A 15,490-nucleotide genomic window follows, 5' to 3' on the forward strand; every position below is an offset into this window, starting at 1 on the left:
GAGAGGACAGAAAAAAAAGGACAGGAGAAAGAAAACAAATGTGACCTCAGGTATGCTAGAAGGACCAGGCACAGTTCCACTGATCCAACCATTAAATGTTGGGAAGCACAATTTTAATGTAAATGTGAGATCTCATTATCTAGCTGAATGTGATGGTTCACTGATTTCTTTCTAAACTCCACAGTCGGGAGCAACTTTTTCTAGAATATCTTTATTTAATGGCTTTGATCTGCACTGTTTGCAACACACAAAAGTAGCTTGAATTATTTATTTATAAATTTGTGACTTTGTGTGATGGTTCTTGGGGTACCCAGGAGCCTAGTCACCTTGTTACCTCCCGCCTTCAGCTGAGGGAATCTTGCCTATGCCTGGCTGGGTATCAATTCCCTAATAGCACGAGCTTTCAGCTACTCAAGCACTCTCCTCTGGGCTATGCCAGACTTGTCTTCGCTGGAGATTAACAATAGATGCATCCCAGTTCCCAAGTTCCTTTGCATCATTCCCCTGTGATATCCTGACACCGGCTATTCACAGAAATCCCAGATCCTCTGCCAATGTAAAATCACATAGCACTTATGATCACTTATAATAAAACAAATGTAGGTTTCTTTAAGAAAGAATAGAGATTCTACTAGAAACAAGCGGGAGTGCTGTAAACAACCAGATGCAATACAAAACAAAATATGCTCCTATAAAATGTCACAGATGCCCAGAGACATGGCAAATGCAAATCAAATTAAGTCTGTAGTCAATTACAACCTATAGCAGGGGTGGGCAAACTTTTTGGGCAGAGGGCCACATCTGGATATAGAAATTGTATGGTGGGCCATGAATGCTCATGAAATTGCGGTTGGGTTGTAGGAGGGGGTGAAGACTCTGATTGGTGGTGCAGGCTCCGGGGTGGGGCCAAAAATGAGGAGTTCAGGGTCTGGGAGGGGGCTCCAGGCCCCTAAAATTACTCGTATTCAAGCGAGTTCATCAGCAATCAGTCAGAACTATGTAATACAAACATTCAAATTAACATGAAGTTGACTGAGCCCCTGTTAAAAAGAAATGCTGCATCTAAAATTCTTTATATTTACTTTCTTATCTTTAAGGCTTTAGGGTTCACATGGGGAGGGGTGACACACACATCCCTACCCCTCCCACACACACTCCCTATACACCTCTCTCACACAGGGGAGGTGACTGACTTACCCAACCATCCCTGCCTGGCGCTCTCCGCCCACCATGCTGGACTGGGCCCCCGGGACAAACCCATCCCTCCTGGTACTTGGCACCACATCTTCTCGAGGCAATACATGGGGGGCATTCAGGGTCACATGCCCATTTCTGCGAGGATACACAACAGAATATGGTCAGTAGCAGCCTTTCAGCACTGTGCGGGAAGGAAGGGATGGGAGCTGCTTCCAACCGCAGAGGAGGAGGAGGGGGGGAAAAGGGATGGCCTGGCCCATGACTTTGCAGAGCTCAGGCCAGCAGCAGGACCCACCAGTAGGGCTGTCCTTAGGATTTTTGGAGTCCTACACAGTATTATTAAACTGGTGCTTGCAGACACCCAGAAGAACCCCTCTGCACTGCTGACACACTGAGCTGACTGCAGCAGCCTGGGCCAATGGAGGGAAAGGGGAGGCAGAAAAGGATACTGAGCCGCCTGGTGGCGGAGAGTCAAAGTTCCCCGCAGAGACCCCCGTACACTTTCCCTCACGCAGAATGCGCCACACCGGCGCATCCGGCTCTGTGAATACGGCCCCTGCCTAAGGAGACTGCCACACGCGCTGGGTCTGTGGGAGCCGACCTGTTCTTACCTGCTGTCCCAGCGGTGCACCAAATTTTTGGGTGCCCTATGCAGCCACATATGCTGCGTATGCCTAAGGATGGCCCTACCCGCCAGTACCGATTGGGGGGGGGGTGGGGGGTGGAAGACAGAAAATATGGGACAATTTGCCCATTTTTAAGAAAAAGTCAGGACACCTGCAGGAGGGCTTAAATACGGGACTGTCCCTTTAAAAACGGGACGTCTGGTCACAGTACCTAAAAAAAGCTTGCTGCACCCAAACTTCTTAGAGTGCCGCACCGGCTCGGCACTTGGCATCCAGCTTTTCTGCGGTCTAGCGATAAGAAGGACCCACACAGATTTTGCACCTTGGGAAGTTCACACGCTCCTCGACAGAGGCGACCCGCCTGGGCGTAGAACGGCTACGCTCGGGAGAGGACGGGCGCGTAGAAGGGAGACCGTGCTGCCCTCTCACCGACGCAAGACTAGCGGCGGGTTCCGCTTTTCGCCGGGCTGGCCGATCCGAGGCCGAACCCAGAGGCAGTTCCCTGCGCTCTGGTGCTGGGAGAGGGCACACGCTGGACAGACTTAACGCACCGCCTGCCACGTGCTGCCCGGCCGGTGCCGCAACGGCAACAAGCGATTACGAGCTATAGGCCAGCCACGGCGCCCCCAGCGGCCAGGTTCCGCATTGTGGGCGGGGCCTCCTGCTCTGTGGGCGGGGCTTCGGGTGGGCCAGTCCCGCCCGAGACTCTCCCAGTTGCCGTGTCTAGGCCACGTCAGGGGCTGCTAGGATCTGGCAGGTGTGTAATACTGATATTCCCCAGACACGTATAGTCGGCTCGAAACTCCAGAGTTTGGCGGTGTTTTAACGACGTGAGATTTCGTAGCTCAAGTTTTTCTCCAGGTGACCTTTACCATGCTCAATTTTGCACTTTTTCGCCCTATTCTTATCACCTTCCAGGACCCCGCCGTTGCCCTACGTTCCCTCTCTAGCTGGCTTCCGCTTCCGCATTCGTGTAGAGTGACGGTGGCCGCGGCGGGTCAAGGCGGGGTAGACGGCCGCGGTGGTGCTGGCTTTGATTAGCCTTCCGTGGCGGTGGCTGGGTTGCCATCATGGAGACGCTCTACCGGGTGCCGTTCGCGGTGCTCCAGTGCCCCAACATCAAGCTGAAGCGGCCGAGCTGGGTGCACACGCCCTCAGCTATGACCGTCTACGCGCTGGTGGTGGTGTCCTACTTCCTCATCACCGGAGGTAACGGGCCCGGGCGGGCGGAGGGCTGGGGGGCCGGGAGCGGGCCCCGGGCGGAGGGCTGGGCGCGGGGAGGGGGAGCAGGATTAGGCCTGTTCTTTCCGCTCCTAGGGCGCCTGTTGGGGGCGGCGGGCAGTGGGGTTACCCCTACCTCTCTCGGTGGGAGCCTGGCTGCGGGCGAGTGCCTCCCCCCGATCCCCACACTTCCGGGGCTGGAGCCTGCTGCCGGGGCTCCCTGAGGTGGTGGCCGAGGGAGACCCCGGGTGAGGGAAGCGGAGGAGTGTGACACCCCCCCCCCCATATAGGTGATCCCGTCACAGCCGCACGGTGTGTGTGTGTGTGGGGCGGGGGATTGCTCTGCACCCCCTCCTGGGGCATCGCGGTTCCCCGGATTCCGCCTGCGGCCCTGGGAAGCCCTGCCTGAGCCTGCCCGGAGAGGGCCCCTGTGAGGACAAAAACAGCAGCCGGCACAATTTTCCCACCCGTGAGCAATTTGTGTCACTACGCCCCGCCTCACACAGTGCAGGGACGCCCTCCGGTGGGGTTCCCAGAGAGGGGTCGTCTTTGCCCGTGGTGTAAACCCCCACATCCGCGCTGAGGGTGGTACGCAAATCCCCGTCCCCGCTGGGGTGATTGGCCCAGCTCTGTGACCAGCGGGCAAGGCGGTGGAGAAGGTTTTGGTTGTCTTGGTTCAAAAATAGGCCTTGGTGAGGATCTTAGTTCAGGTGCAGTAACCGAAGAGATCTGTGGGACCATATCCATCTCCAGACCAGGATACACTTGCTTAGTATAGGCAATATTGGAAATCAAACTGATACTGTGTCTGAGTCAGGAGATGAGTGTCCCAGAGGGAGAAACCTTTGTTCCTGTAGGCAGGCCTACTTTCCATTCTTGGCTTTTGGAACAGATAATTTTAAGACCGCTCTTATAACATCTTTCTCTAGTGGTGAAGGATTTTGCTCTGTGTGTTTCAAAGACATTCAAAAGTTCCCTCCTTTAAATTGATATGCAGCCTGAGAAGAGCAGCCCCTAAACTCTTATATCTGTTATGTTAGTGAGGTGTATTATGTGCTCCTCCCAACCCCCCAAAACTCCCACCCTTCTCTGTCCACTATGGAAATTTTGCCTTAATCCTGATGCTGGAATGGGACTTTCTAGTGTGTGATAGGTAGAATTTAATCAGTGATCAAATTAGAGATTTTGGTGCATATCTGAAAACCTTATTTTAGCTTTGATTACCTGGTTTTTGGGGAGTGTTGATTAAGGAATGAGAATGGTACTGTTGAGTAGTGACTTGGCAGGTGGCTGTTTTGCTTTCCTATGCCAACCCTGTAGCAGTTTTTGGCTTATTCATCACTACTGCTGCTTAATAGCAAATGGTATGTGGATCACAAGCTCTTTCTCTAGTTATCAAAGGAAACTCCAGTCAAATGATACAATGTAGTTTGGGTTGATGCACCAAAGAAACATAATTCTGCATTTATTACAATTATCCCTAAATGGCATGAGAAGTCTGTTGCACTAGTCTGCAGAGCGGCTCCATTCAAATCCTTCATGAAGATCCTCTCTTTGTCACCTGCAAGAAATATAGGTAGAGGGGCATGTAGAATAGTTTATATTAGGGCTGTCAATTAGTCACAGTTAACTCATGTGATCAACTCAAAAAGTTAATTGCGATTAATTGCACTGTTAAACAATAGAATACCAATTATAATTTTTAAAACATTTTTGGATGTTTTTCTACATTTTCAAATATATTGATTTGTATCACAACATCAAATACAAAGTGTACAGTGCTTGCTTTATATTATTTTTATTACAAGTATTTGTACTGTAAAAATGATAAAAGAAATAGTATTTTTCAATTCACCTCTTACAAGTACTGTAGTGCAATCTCCTTATTATGAAAGTGTAATTTACAAATGCAGATTTTTTTGTAATATAACTGCACTCAAAAACAAAACAGTGTAAAACTTTAGAGCCTACAAGTCCACTCGGTCTTACTTCCTGTTCAGCCACCTGCTAAGACAAATAAGTTTGTTTACATTCATGGGAGATAATGCTGCCTGCTTCTTATTTACACTATCACCTGAAAGTGAGAACAGGCGTTCTCAGGGCACTTTTGTAGCCAGCATTACAAGGTATTTATGTGCCAGATATGCTAAATTTTCATATGCCTCTTCATGCTTCGGCCACCATTCCAGAGGACATACTGATGATGCTCATTAAAAAAAAATGTGCGTTAAGTAAATTTGGGACTGAACTCCTTGGGGGAGAACTGTCTCCTTTTCTGTTTTACCCACATTCTGCCATATATTTCATGTTATAGCGGTCTCGGATGATGACCCAACACATGCTCATTTTAAGAATACTTTCACAGCAGATTTGACAAAAGGCAAAGAAGGTAGGATATGAGACTTCTAAAAATAGATAAAGCACTCAACCCAAGGTTTAAGAATCTGAAGTGCCTTCCTAAATCTGATTGGGACGGAGTGTGGAGCATGCTTTCAGAAGTCTTAAAAGAGCAGACTCTGATGCAGAAACTACAGTACCCGAGTCACCAAAAAAAAAGAATCAATCTGCTGGTGGCATCTGACTCCGATGATGAAAATGAGCATACGTCGGTCCGCTCTGCTTTGGATCGTTATTGAGCAGAACCCGTCATCAGCGTGGACGCATGGCCTCTGGGATGGTGGTTGAAGAATGAATGGACATATGAATCTTTAGCACATCTGGCACATTGATATCTTGTGATGCCGGCTACAACAGTGCCATGCAAACTCCTGTTCTCACTTTCAGGTGACTTTGTAAACAAGAAACGGGTAATATTAGTTCCTGCAAATTGAAACCAAACTTGTTTGTCTGAGGATCGGCTGAGGTAGGACTGAGTGGACTTGTGGGCGCTAAAGTTTTATGTTGTTTTATTTTTGAATGCAGGTTTTTTTTTTTACATTATTCTACATTTGTAAGTTCAACTTTCACGATAAAGAGATTGCACTGCAGCTCTTGTATTAGATGAATTGAAAAATACTATTTCTTTTGCTTTTTAATGTGAAAATATTTGTAATAAAAATATAAAGTGAGCACTGTACACTACATTTTCAAATATATTATTTTCAATTACAACACAGAATACGAAGAGAACATCCAAAAATACTTAAATAAACAGTATTCTAGTATTCTTTAATCGCCCAATTAATCACGATTAATTTTTTTTAATTTTCTAATTAATCACGATTAATTTTTTAATCAGTTGACAGCCCTAATGTATATTAATTAAAAATACCATATCAAGACATGGCTAATTTATCCTCCTGACCACTTTCCTTGTATGTTGTATTTTCTGCTCCCTCTCCTTTTCTTTCCCCCTGCTTCTCTTTCTGGGGCTGAGAATGTGCGTCCTGTGAGTTTATACAGTGCCTCGTATGCTGTAGTCATCCAGAAACAAATAAGGAATGTGAAGTCCAACCACAAGAGGCAGTAGCTCAAGTAAATTTGCTGGAATAAATTTAGAGTTTCATGTAAGTAACTCCTAAAATTCTAGATTAAATTCAAAATTACAGCTAAAGTTTACAGGATCTCTGTTCGGCTCAATGACATTGCAACATGAATCTTCCCATGATATTCTATAGTGTCTGTACCTATACAGTAAGAAAGAATGGTCCCTAAATAGAACACTACTGTACATTTTGAGTCTTTTCAGCCAAAAGTGGTTTTTATTTTTGTTATCCTTATAAAGGTAAATAGAATTAATCAAGTTAACAATCCCAGATTAAACTCTATTAAGTAGGAAAACAAGGTCTAGTGTCCTAGGCTCTGATATGAAGAACACTTAAGACTGTGAATGTGAAAAGTCATTGGAGCACTAATCATGTATAAGCCACTTACTGTTAATGGTAGTCTACACAGCAGCTGGAGTGGTGATTCTCCACTCTGGTAGACATACACACGCTAGGAGTGGTTGAACTAGTGTCCTAATAGGAGTGGTGGTGTGGCAGCTCAGCTGCCTGAGTACCTACCCTGGGGGTCGGGCAGGATTGTACTCTGGTAACTAGCCTGAGCCACTGTGGCCATGCTGCTATTTTTTTGCATGCTAGCTTGAGCAGAACTAGCATGTGTATTTCTACCCAACCTGGGAACGACCCTCCCAGCTGCTGTATAGGTGTACCCTAATGTAAAAAAATGGCTTTCTGAAATGTCTGATATCCATCCTATTATAATTTTAAGGTTATAACTTACTTAATTATGTGTTTCTTACCATTTGAACAGGAGATGTAAAATGGCAAGTAATTTACTAAACTGTTTCCTTTCTATTCATACTGTCTGTAGAAGGAAATCATTCTTAATATTTAGAGATGGATGATGCTGGCTCATCATTCAAAACTAATGTCCTTTTTTTCTTTTTCTTTCTTTTTTTATAGGAATAATCTATGATGTGATTGTAGAACCTCCCAGTGTTGGGTCTATGACAGATGAACATGGACATCAGAGACCAGTGGCCTTCTTGGCATACAGGTAGAAATTATCCTTTGTCATAATCGAACGGTCTCTCCCTGACCTGCAAACAGATGAATGCAAGTGAACCGTAGTGCTCTTGGAGAGCTCCATTGACTTCAGCTGTGCTCTCTGAGGGCCCCAGGATCCACAAATATGCATCTGATTTCACTGATTGGAGCCTTCTTTTGCAAATGAATTGTTTAAATATTCACAGTATATTTCATATATAGGCTTGGAAGGGTTTGAGGTTTTAGTAGATATGTAATTGATAAAAATACAAAGATTTTTGCATTACAGGAAATGAAATTTCAGGTAGATGATACAAATTAATTTTCATGAGTAGAAGTCAAGATTTATAACAAACAGAAGCTATATTTGATCATATTTCATAACTGATATCTTTTTAATTACTTGTCACAGTTGACATAATACACCAGTTTTGTAATGGTTTTTTTATACATTTCCTTTCTGTTAAACTTTGTTTAATAATGGGTGAAATATTTTTGAGTGCTTGTTTGTGAAAGGAAAAGTGGGTGGTTGCAAACATGTAACAATTAAAACTGAATACCCCAGTCTAGTTGTGTGTATTAATATAACCTGTCTTTAGTTGGCTTTTGCTTTCTTTTCCCTCCCCAACTCTTTTCTAATATTTTGAATGACCATTTTTCTGTTCTACATCCAGTTCTGCTGTAAGAGCAAACCACAAATCCTATTTTTCTAATTACGCTCAACAGCAATAAACTATAGAACTCGTATCTGTAATTTGCATTCAGTTTTTGAACCCAAAATAAAATGATTTGCAAGATCAAGGTCTTAGTTACTTTGCATAAATGCAGGGGATCCCCCATATGGAGTAACTTGCAGTTTAGGGACAGATTTTATTCAGTTTGAAACCTAAATCTACAGTGTCTGTCCTTCAAAATTAGTTCAGCAGATTCTTCTTGCTTAGAATCTAAAATTTTATTAGAGGTAAAACTAATTTAGTCAGAAGTTAGTTGAGAAAATTAATGAGTAAGTTTACAGAGCTCTGGATTTTGTCTGTCTGGATTGGTTATCCTTAATTCCTGCAGAAAATGTTGGGCTATTTTTTTGTTTTTTAACTAAAAGTACCTCATTGTAAAAAAGAGCTGACACTGTATTTAAAAAAAAAAATTGATTATAAAATACATAGTAGTTTCTTATTGTTACTCTTGACTCTAGGAATCTTTTGCGTAGAGTTTGTGTTCAGATTAACATCTTCCAATATATGCTTCAGATTTCTTTGGGCTACTGCAATATACATGAATCACATTGCTCTAGGAAGTTGGGAGCACTTTAGTGAAAGTCATGGGGAAGAACAGTGTAAAAGATTCAACTACTATTTATCAAGATTAGACACTAATGAAATGTTCTGCACCCTTGTAGATCCTTCCAGCAAAGTGCTTTACCAAGGTGGTGGTGTATACCTGTATTACAAATTGGAAAACTGAGGCACGGATGTGTTAAGGGACTTATCCAAAATCATGCAGTGACAGAAATGAGAATGCAGTCTAGTGCCAGGGTTCTCAACCTTTTTCTTTCTGAGGCCTCCCCAACATGCTGTAAAAACTCTGTAGCCAATCTGTGCCACAACAACTGTTTTTCTGCATATAAAAGCCAAGGCCAGTATTAGGAGGTATCAAGCAGGGCAATTGTCCGGGGCACCACACTGCAGGGGGCCCTGTGAAGCTGAGTTGCTCAGGCTTTGGTTTCAGCCCTGGGTGGCGAGGCTCAGAGCCCCGTGCTTCTGCTCCATTAGGTGGGGCTTTGGCTTTCTGCCCTGGGCCCCAGAAAGTCTAATGCTGGTCCTGCTTGGTGGACTCCGTGAAATCTGCTTGTGACCCTCAAAGGGACCCCGGACCTCTGTTTGAGAACCACTGGTCTAGCACATCTTACTCCTAATGCTGTGCTAGAACAAGGAGACACAATTCCTCCCTTGATATGGATTTGAATAACGCTTCTCTTCTTGCAGTGACTGGAATTTGGGGTTTGTCTTCTAAGAAATGGTTTGGGAAACAAACTTGAAAGCTCAACAGTCTAGAAGTTTTGGGTCCCTACTTACATTCATTTGTTAACTTATTTTTGCTTTCAACCAAGACACATTTGAAATTACCACTCATATCTAAAATTCTAAATAAGTAATGTATATAATGTGGTGGTTTTGCATACAGTCACATTACCCTTTTGTGAATACTCATGATTAAAAGCATTAGTACGTTTCTGTCACCTTGCAAAGTACTGATCCAGGAGCTAAATTATATATTAATCCCTTATCGCATCAGGAGACAGTGGAACATAACACACGTTGCTGGAGTTAAGTGTGTAAACATCAAAATGAACTGTCCTGGGTTTTTGTAAAACGGAAGCAGATCAAAATATTACACTAAATAGCTGGCTCTTGAAGTGAAAATAATACTTTGAGGGGCTGGTGTTCTACTGAAATATCTTTTATTCCTGTTTTTTCCCTCCCCCCAGAGTAAATGGACAGTATATTATGGAAGGACTCGCATCCAGCTTCCTCTTCACAATGGGAGGCTTAGGCTTCATAATTCTGGACCGATCCAATGCACCAAATATCCCAAAGCTCAATAGATTTCTGTTGCTTTTTATTGGATTTGTCAGCGTCCTGTTGAGCTTCTTCATGGCAAGAGTTTTCATGCGGATGAAATTGCCGTAAGTTGTTTAGGACACTTCATGCTGTTCTCCCCTCCCTTTCTGTTACTGATGAGCAGGGATCCTACTTTTGTGATAAATCAGATTTGTATGGTTTTTTTCCACGATTAAAGTGGAATGCTGAACTTCAGTTTCCCTAGCCACTATAAATATAGGTGTCAGTTGAACACAATGTTTTATTGGTATATTAACATTTTTGGAGCAAGTTCAAAGCCTTCCAGTGACATCAATCATTATAATAAAATAAAATTAATAGAATTACAATTTGTATTTCTTACAAATACCAAATATTTGTCTGCTTTCTATATTTTCAGAAAATTATTTTTAACGCACAAAATAAAAAGCAAAAATTGCTTTTCTATTAACTTTACTCACTTTCTGAGTTAGTCCTGGAGGCTGAAATTTGAGATGCATTAAAATACAAACCCCTAAAGGTCACTTAGTAACCTCTATATGCCAAAGCAGTGTATTGGAGTGTGTTTAGCTATGTACAGTTTATCCGAGTCTCCATTATCTGGCTGTCTGTACTAACTGAACCACCAGCCACCCAGGGCTGACTGTGGTAAGGGCTTGGGCGGTCAGCGCATTCAAAAATCAACCACAAGAGGGAGAGGTTGCACCCATTGAATAAGTGGCACTGGTACTTCCATCAGTAAAATTTAGTTAATACATTTTCATTTTTTCACAAAATGTAAAAACTAAAGAATCTCTGTAAAAATGCAAATTCCATGTTTTTCTGTGGCAAACTGATTTCTAGGATCCCAGCTAAGTTTACAAAGTACTACATATGAAGCAAGGATAAGTTGTATTTAAAAAAAAAAATTGGTGTAGATTAAACACTCACAGCTTTGCTTTAAGGTGTTTTAGTTAAAATTGGAATGTGCCCTCTTTAGTGAGGTGTAAATGTTTTTGGGTCTGCCCATTCATTCTGAGACATCAAGTTGTTGTGCAGGGAGGTGACAGGCTCCCTGTCAGAAATCATAGCTATAATACAGTTTGATTCTAGACTGAATGGGTTGGATTTTGAGGAAAGATTAAAAGACTTAATCTATACAGGTTGGCTAAAATCCAGCACAGACTTTAGAGAGAAGCATAAATAGGTAAGCATTGGGAGGATGGGAGATGAGTTAGGGGTATAACAAGGTGAAAATTAAGAAGAAGGGAAACTGAGGCTATCTGGAAAATTGTTCTACAGCTTGTGAAAAATCTTCCAACGAAGGTAGAGTAGTGTTAGTTCTTGCATGTACTGACAGGGCTTTCGAGCTTCCTGATTCTGTGTTTTCCAGTCTATTCAGTAGCTTATAATGAATTTATTTTATTTTTGCTGCCTGCCTGTCTCTTCTCCTTCCCTCCCACTTCTCAATCCCACTATGACCTCTAGAGCTGCCAACAGCAGCAGTTTCTTTGAGGGCCACTGCTAAACCACTCCATGAATTAACTGGCAGGGGATGTTTCTGGTTTGTTTTTGTTGTTTTTTTTTAAAATAATGATATGGTCATTTTCCATTTCTTGGAGAGTCACTAAATCTCCTCTGCAATATAATTACTGGCCCATAAAATGTAAGTGTTGGGTTTCCTGGCAGTGTGTAGCAATTCAGCATAAAGCACCAGCATACAATAGATTTATTTTTTTAATCAAATGTGGCTGGTCTCAAGAGTTCGTGGTCATGTTAGAGAAACTCTAAAAAATAGGAAGGAAATCTTATAAGAATCATTTGCAGCTTGGACAGATGTTCTAACAATAACAAAGGTTTTACATGGTATACTGACTTTGTATCATTTCAGTTAATTTCCTAGCACCCTTTTGTTCACTGATTATTTAATATTCAGGAATATCTTGCCTAAGGGAGAGTTTGTCACATATGAGTGCCAAATAACTTGCTAAATCCTCATTAATGAAAATACAAGACTTATCGGATACAGGACACGACCCTGAATTTTACTTTTATTGAAAGGCAGGCAGTTCCTAAGTTACTCAAAGCACAGAAAAGCCTTTGTATTCTGGTGGTACTCATTACATTGTTTTTGATTAATGTGGACATTATTCTTGTTTTTGTATCTGAGAACACAGGTTTAAAATCTAAATCGTGATTCCCATTGTTGTTGTAGTTATACTCACAACAATAGACTTATGCTGTCCCTTCTGTTTTTGCTCTGATTTTCAAACACCCAAAATTGTGCTAGATGCCTTACAGAAACAAGTAAAGACAGTCATTGCTCTGAAATGTTGTGGTTCAGACATGATTCAAGAAGTGAGAGCCATAGACCGACAAGGGGAAATTAGGGAAAGGAAGGACAAAGGTTGCAATAATATACAGCTACTCTGTAAGACGTGTGTCTTGGCCATTACTTTACCTTAGTTCATTGAAGAAGTGGAGGTTAGAGGAGACAGGAAAGGAGAAAAGTTGGGGCTCAATTGTACCAGTTTGGGCTGAATGATGTAGGATCTTGAAATTGATAGTCTGTTTGAGCAGCGCAAATGCAGAACCTTTCATAAAATGTAATAAAGGCTTCCAGAATTCATGATGATAAAGGCTAGGTTGAGAATAATAGACTAAAACTGTTCCAGTGATTATATCAAAGTAAAATGGGGGTGGAGGGTGGAGTGCTCAAGCTAGTCAGCAGAGCAGGTTCCTGTTTGAACCAGTCTCACCCTTGAATTTCTCAGCAAGTTTCTCTGCAGTTAATGGCACAAACACTAAGGCTAGGAAATGCTGGTATATGAAGGTGCCCCTTGGATTTGCTAGTATAGAAGTCCCTTGCCAGCCTGCTGGGATATCTTCTCAGGGCTACCTGGCTATAACTACCTACACCCAAGCACAGCTGCCATGATTCTCTTCATGTAGATCCCTATCTACAGTAGGTAATAGTGTGCCAGTAAAGGAGAAACTTCCCAGACTACTACAAGTTGGTAAAAAGGAATGGAAGAAATTTCTTCCAAGGAATGTTTTACCGGATTCTTTATAAAATCCTTGTTAAAAACATTAACCCAATGTGATGGTTATTTGATGGACTTGAGTGGACTTAAACTCTCCAGATTGCACTTCTGAAAGTTTTTGATCTTTAATATTCATCAAATGAAAATTTCCTTTTTGGTTAGAGAGGGTTTTGTTTTGGTTTTTTTGCTTGATAAACATAGAGTAGAACCCTCCATGGACATGAATGTGATGAAAGATCAGAAATAAAGACAGGATTTTAAGACCTGTTTCAAATGACCAAAGATGCAGCCTTTTTTTAAGGACACAGAGTAGGTGTTTCCAATGTTCCAGCAGTGCCCAAAGTGTTTCCCACCATTACAGAGCTTGTTTGCATATGTTACCAGAACAACACCACAAAGATGCCAGTTTGAGCTTTACTATAAAATGTTAGAACTGTAAACTGAATTTGCATTTCTTTAAATTTCAGACAATTGCAGGGAGTAGCTATCTTAATTTTATACAGACCAACTCGAAACTTGCATTTAGAGAAGTTGATCTAGGGGGAACTGCAACTAGTTTCAACCACAAGCCAATGTTTGGAGTTGACCTTGGTGAATAATCTGGTTGTCAGCTACTAAAACCAGATTTTTGGACCTGAGACCTAATTATAACTAGACTCCAGTTAATTAACCTAGAACAGGGAGAACAGAAAGAATCCTTGGATCCATACTTTATTGTATGGTTATTTCTGAACAACTTCATCTGTTGGTCTTCTGTTTTTGAAAATTATATTCTTAAAAGAGGCTCTGGAATTGTGGAACTAAACTTCCATTAATATATCACATTCACCACAGGAATAGGTTCTGTGTTCTGGTGAAAATTTTGAATATGGAATAGACTCATTAAGTTTTAACTGAGTGGAAAGTTTCATAGGTATCCATTGACCATGTTTCTAGCGAAGGTCTAGACCATAACATTATTTAAGGCTTGAACTGCCATTTTAGCTAGCAATTTGTTGTTCCTGTTGTTTGCTCATTAAGATTTTTTAATATATATAACTTTTTCAATTGTTTAAGTCTGACAAATCGGTACACTGGTAACCTGGTATAGCTTTATTTTGAAAATTGTAATCTGTTCAGTTTAGGTGTGCTGTGCTCCTAACTTCTCTCTCTCAACTTTTATTTTGTCCTGCAGGGGATACTTGATGGGTTAGTGCCTTGTGTGATATATGCAAGCACAAAATGGATTTGCTTCTCTTCATGAAGAGCTTAAAAACAAGCAATCTATAAAAAAAAAAAAAATACTGTCCACCACAAGAAGACACAAGAAAGGTCTAGTTATGCGAATCAGCAAGTGCAAGAAGTGCTTCCAACTGTCTCCTTTCATTAATAAAAACCGTCATTACCCGTGGTTGGTGTATTTTTAAAACAGGGTTTTATCACTTGTCTATTTCTATCTTTAAAAAAGAAAAAGTTACTGAACTGTTACTTAGCTTTAGGTATGAATTTGTATCTTGAAACAATTCACTATAAAATGTAAAACTGGTATTTTTCCCCTCTGCATTTTTTCCCTTAACCTGACTGAGGTATTGGACAGACGTTTTACAATTCCTGATTTTAAAGTGTGCAGCACTCTCTGGCCTTTTTTCTGTGGCCTGCCCCATACCAAGTTTATACCTGGAGAGAAGTCTTTTGGTGATACTTTACTATCAAACACACTGTGTCTAGTGAAGTTATTTCTAAGGCACCTGTTGCCTTGATATTCATGGCAACGCATTAACAAATCCAGATGTACACTGGATACAACACTGTGTGAGTGCATTTCTTTTTGGAACAGTGTATGAAAGGAGTCAAATTAAACATGTTTTCTACTAAACCACTTGCATTTTGTGTGATTTCTAAAACAGTAATTTTTGCAAATTGTACACAGTCTATTCTATAGGTTCTGCAGTAACAATGCTACTACACAATGGTTGTTTACTTAATGTATCTTTTATTGGATAGTGATATTGTAAACTGCAGGGGGCAACTGTAGCTGTCTCTCCTAAGCTCACCGGAGCCTGTGGTGAAATGGTACACCATTGAATTACTTTGGAAGCTTCTGCTTCTGTTTTAAATTGGCTAGGGACAGACACTAACTTATTTTTTTTATTAGTGTGTATACACATGAGAGGAAATATTGACAATTAGAGTAATGAGATTATTTGTGCAGGTCATGCATTGCTTTTCTCTGTGGGAAGAAACAGTCTTTGTCAAAAATCACAGCAAGGTCCTTTACCTAGTCACAAGTGTTCAAAGTTCTATGTTATCCTCTGAATTCAGAAGCTAATTCTGTCACTGGGAGCCATAGTTCTGTT

At 41.7% G+C, this 15,490-nt stretch overlaps 1 protein-coding gene across 2 annotated transcripts; it reads left to right on the forward strand.

The window, feature by feature from the left end:
- The first annotated feature begins 2,786 nt into the window (after positions 1-2,786).
- On the forward strand, positions 2,787-15,009 carry OSTC (oligosaccharyltransferase complex non-catalytic subunit). Of its 2 annotated transcripts, XM_077815124.1 has the most exons (4): positions 2,788-3,032; positions 7,451-7,544; positions 10,020-10,217; positions 14,329-15,009. In XM_077815124.1, the coding sequence occupies exons 1-4, from the start codon at positions 2,894-2,896 to the stop codon at positions 14,345-14,347; spliced, it is 450 nt and encodes a 149-aa protein (XP_077671250.1). In that variant the 5' UTR covers positions 2,788-2,893; the 3' UTR covers positions 14,348-15,009. The 2 variants fall into 2 exon arrangements, with proteins under 2 accessions (XP_077671252.1, XP_077671250.1); XM_077815126.1 differs by lacking the exon at positions 10,020-10,217 and having other exon boundaries at positions 2,787-3,032.
- The last annotated feature ends 481 nt before the right edge of the window (positions 15,010-15,490 follow it).

This window comes from Eretmochelys imbricata, chromosome 4 (genome assembly GCF_965152235.1).
Source record: "Eretmochelys imbricata isolate rEreImb1 chromosome 4, rEreImb1.hap1, whole genome shotgun sequence".
In the NCBI taxonomy this organism is placed as follows: domain Eukaryota; kingdom Metazoa; phylum Chordata; order Testudines; family Cheloniidae; genus Eretmochelys; species Eretmochelys imbricata.

What these genes read in the sequence shown, in the direction of transcription:
- OSTC (XM_077815124.1), top strand. Translation starts at nt 2,894, where the DNA reads ATGGAGACGCTCTACCGGGTGCCGTTCGCGGTGCTCCAGTGCCCCAAC. An exon ending in CTACTTCCTCATCACCGGAG is followed by an intron (nt 3,033 to 7,450) that starts GTAACGGGCCCG and finishes CTTTTTTTATAG; the next exon opens with GAATAATCTATGATGTGATT. An exon ending in GTGGCCTTCTTGGCATACAG is followed by an intron (nt 7,545 to 10,019) that starts GTAGAAATTATC and finishes CCCTCCCCCCAG; the next exon opens with AGTAAATGGACAGTATATTA.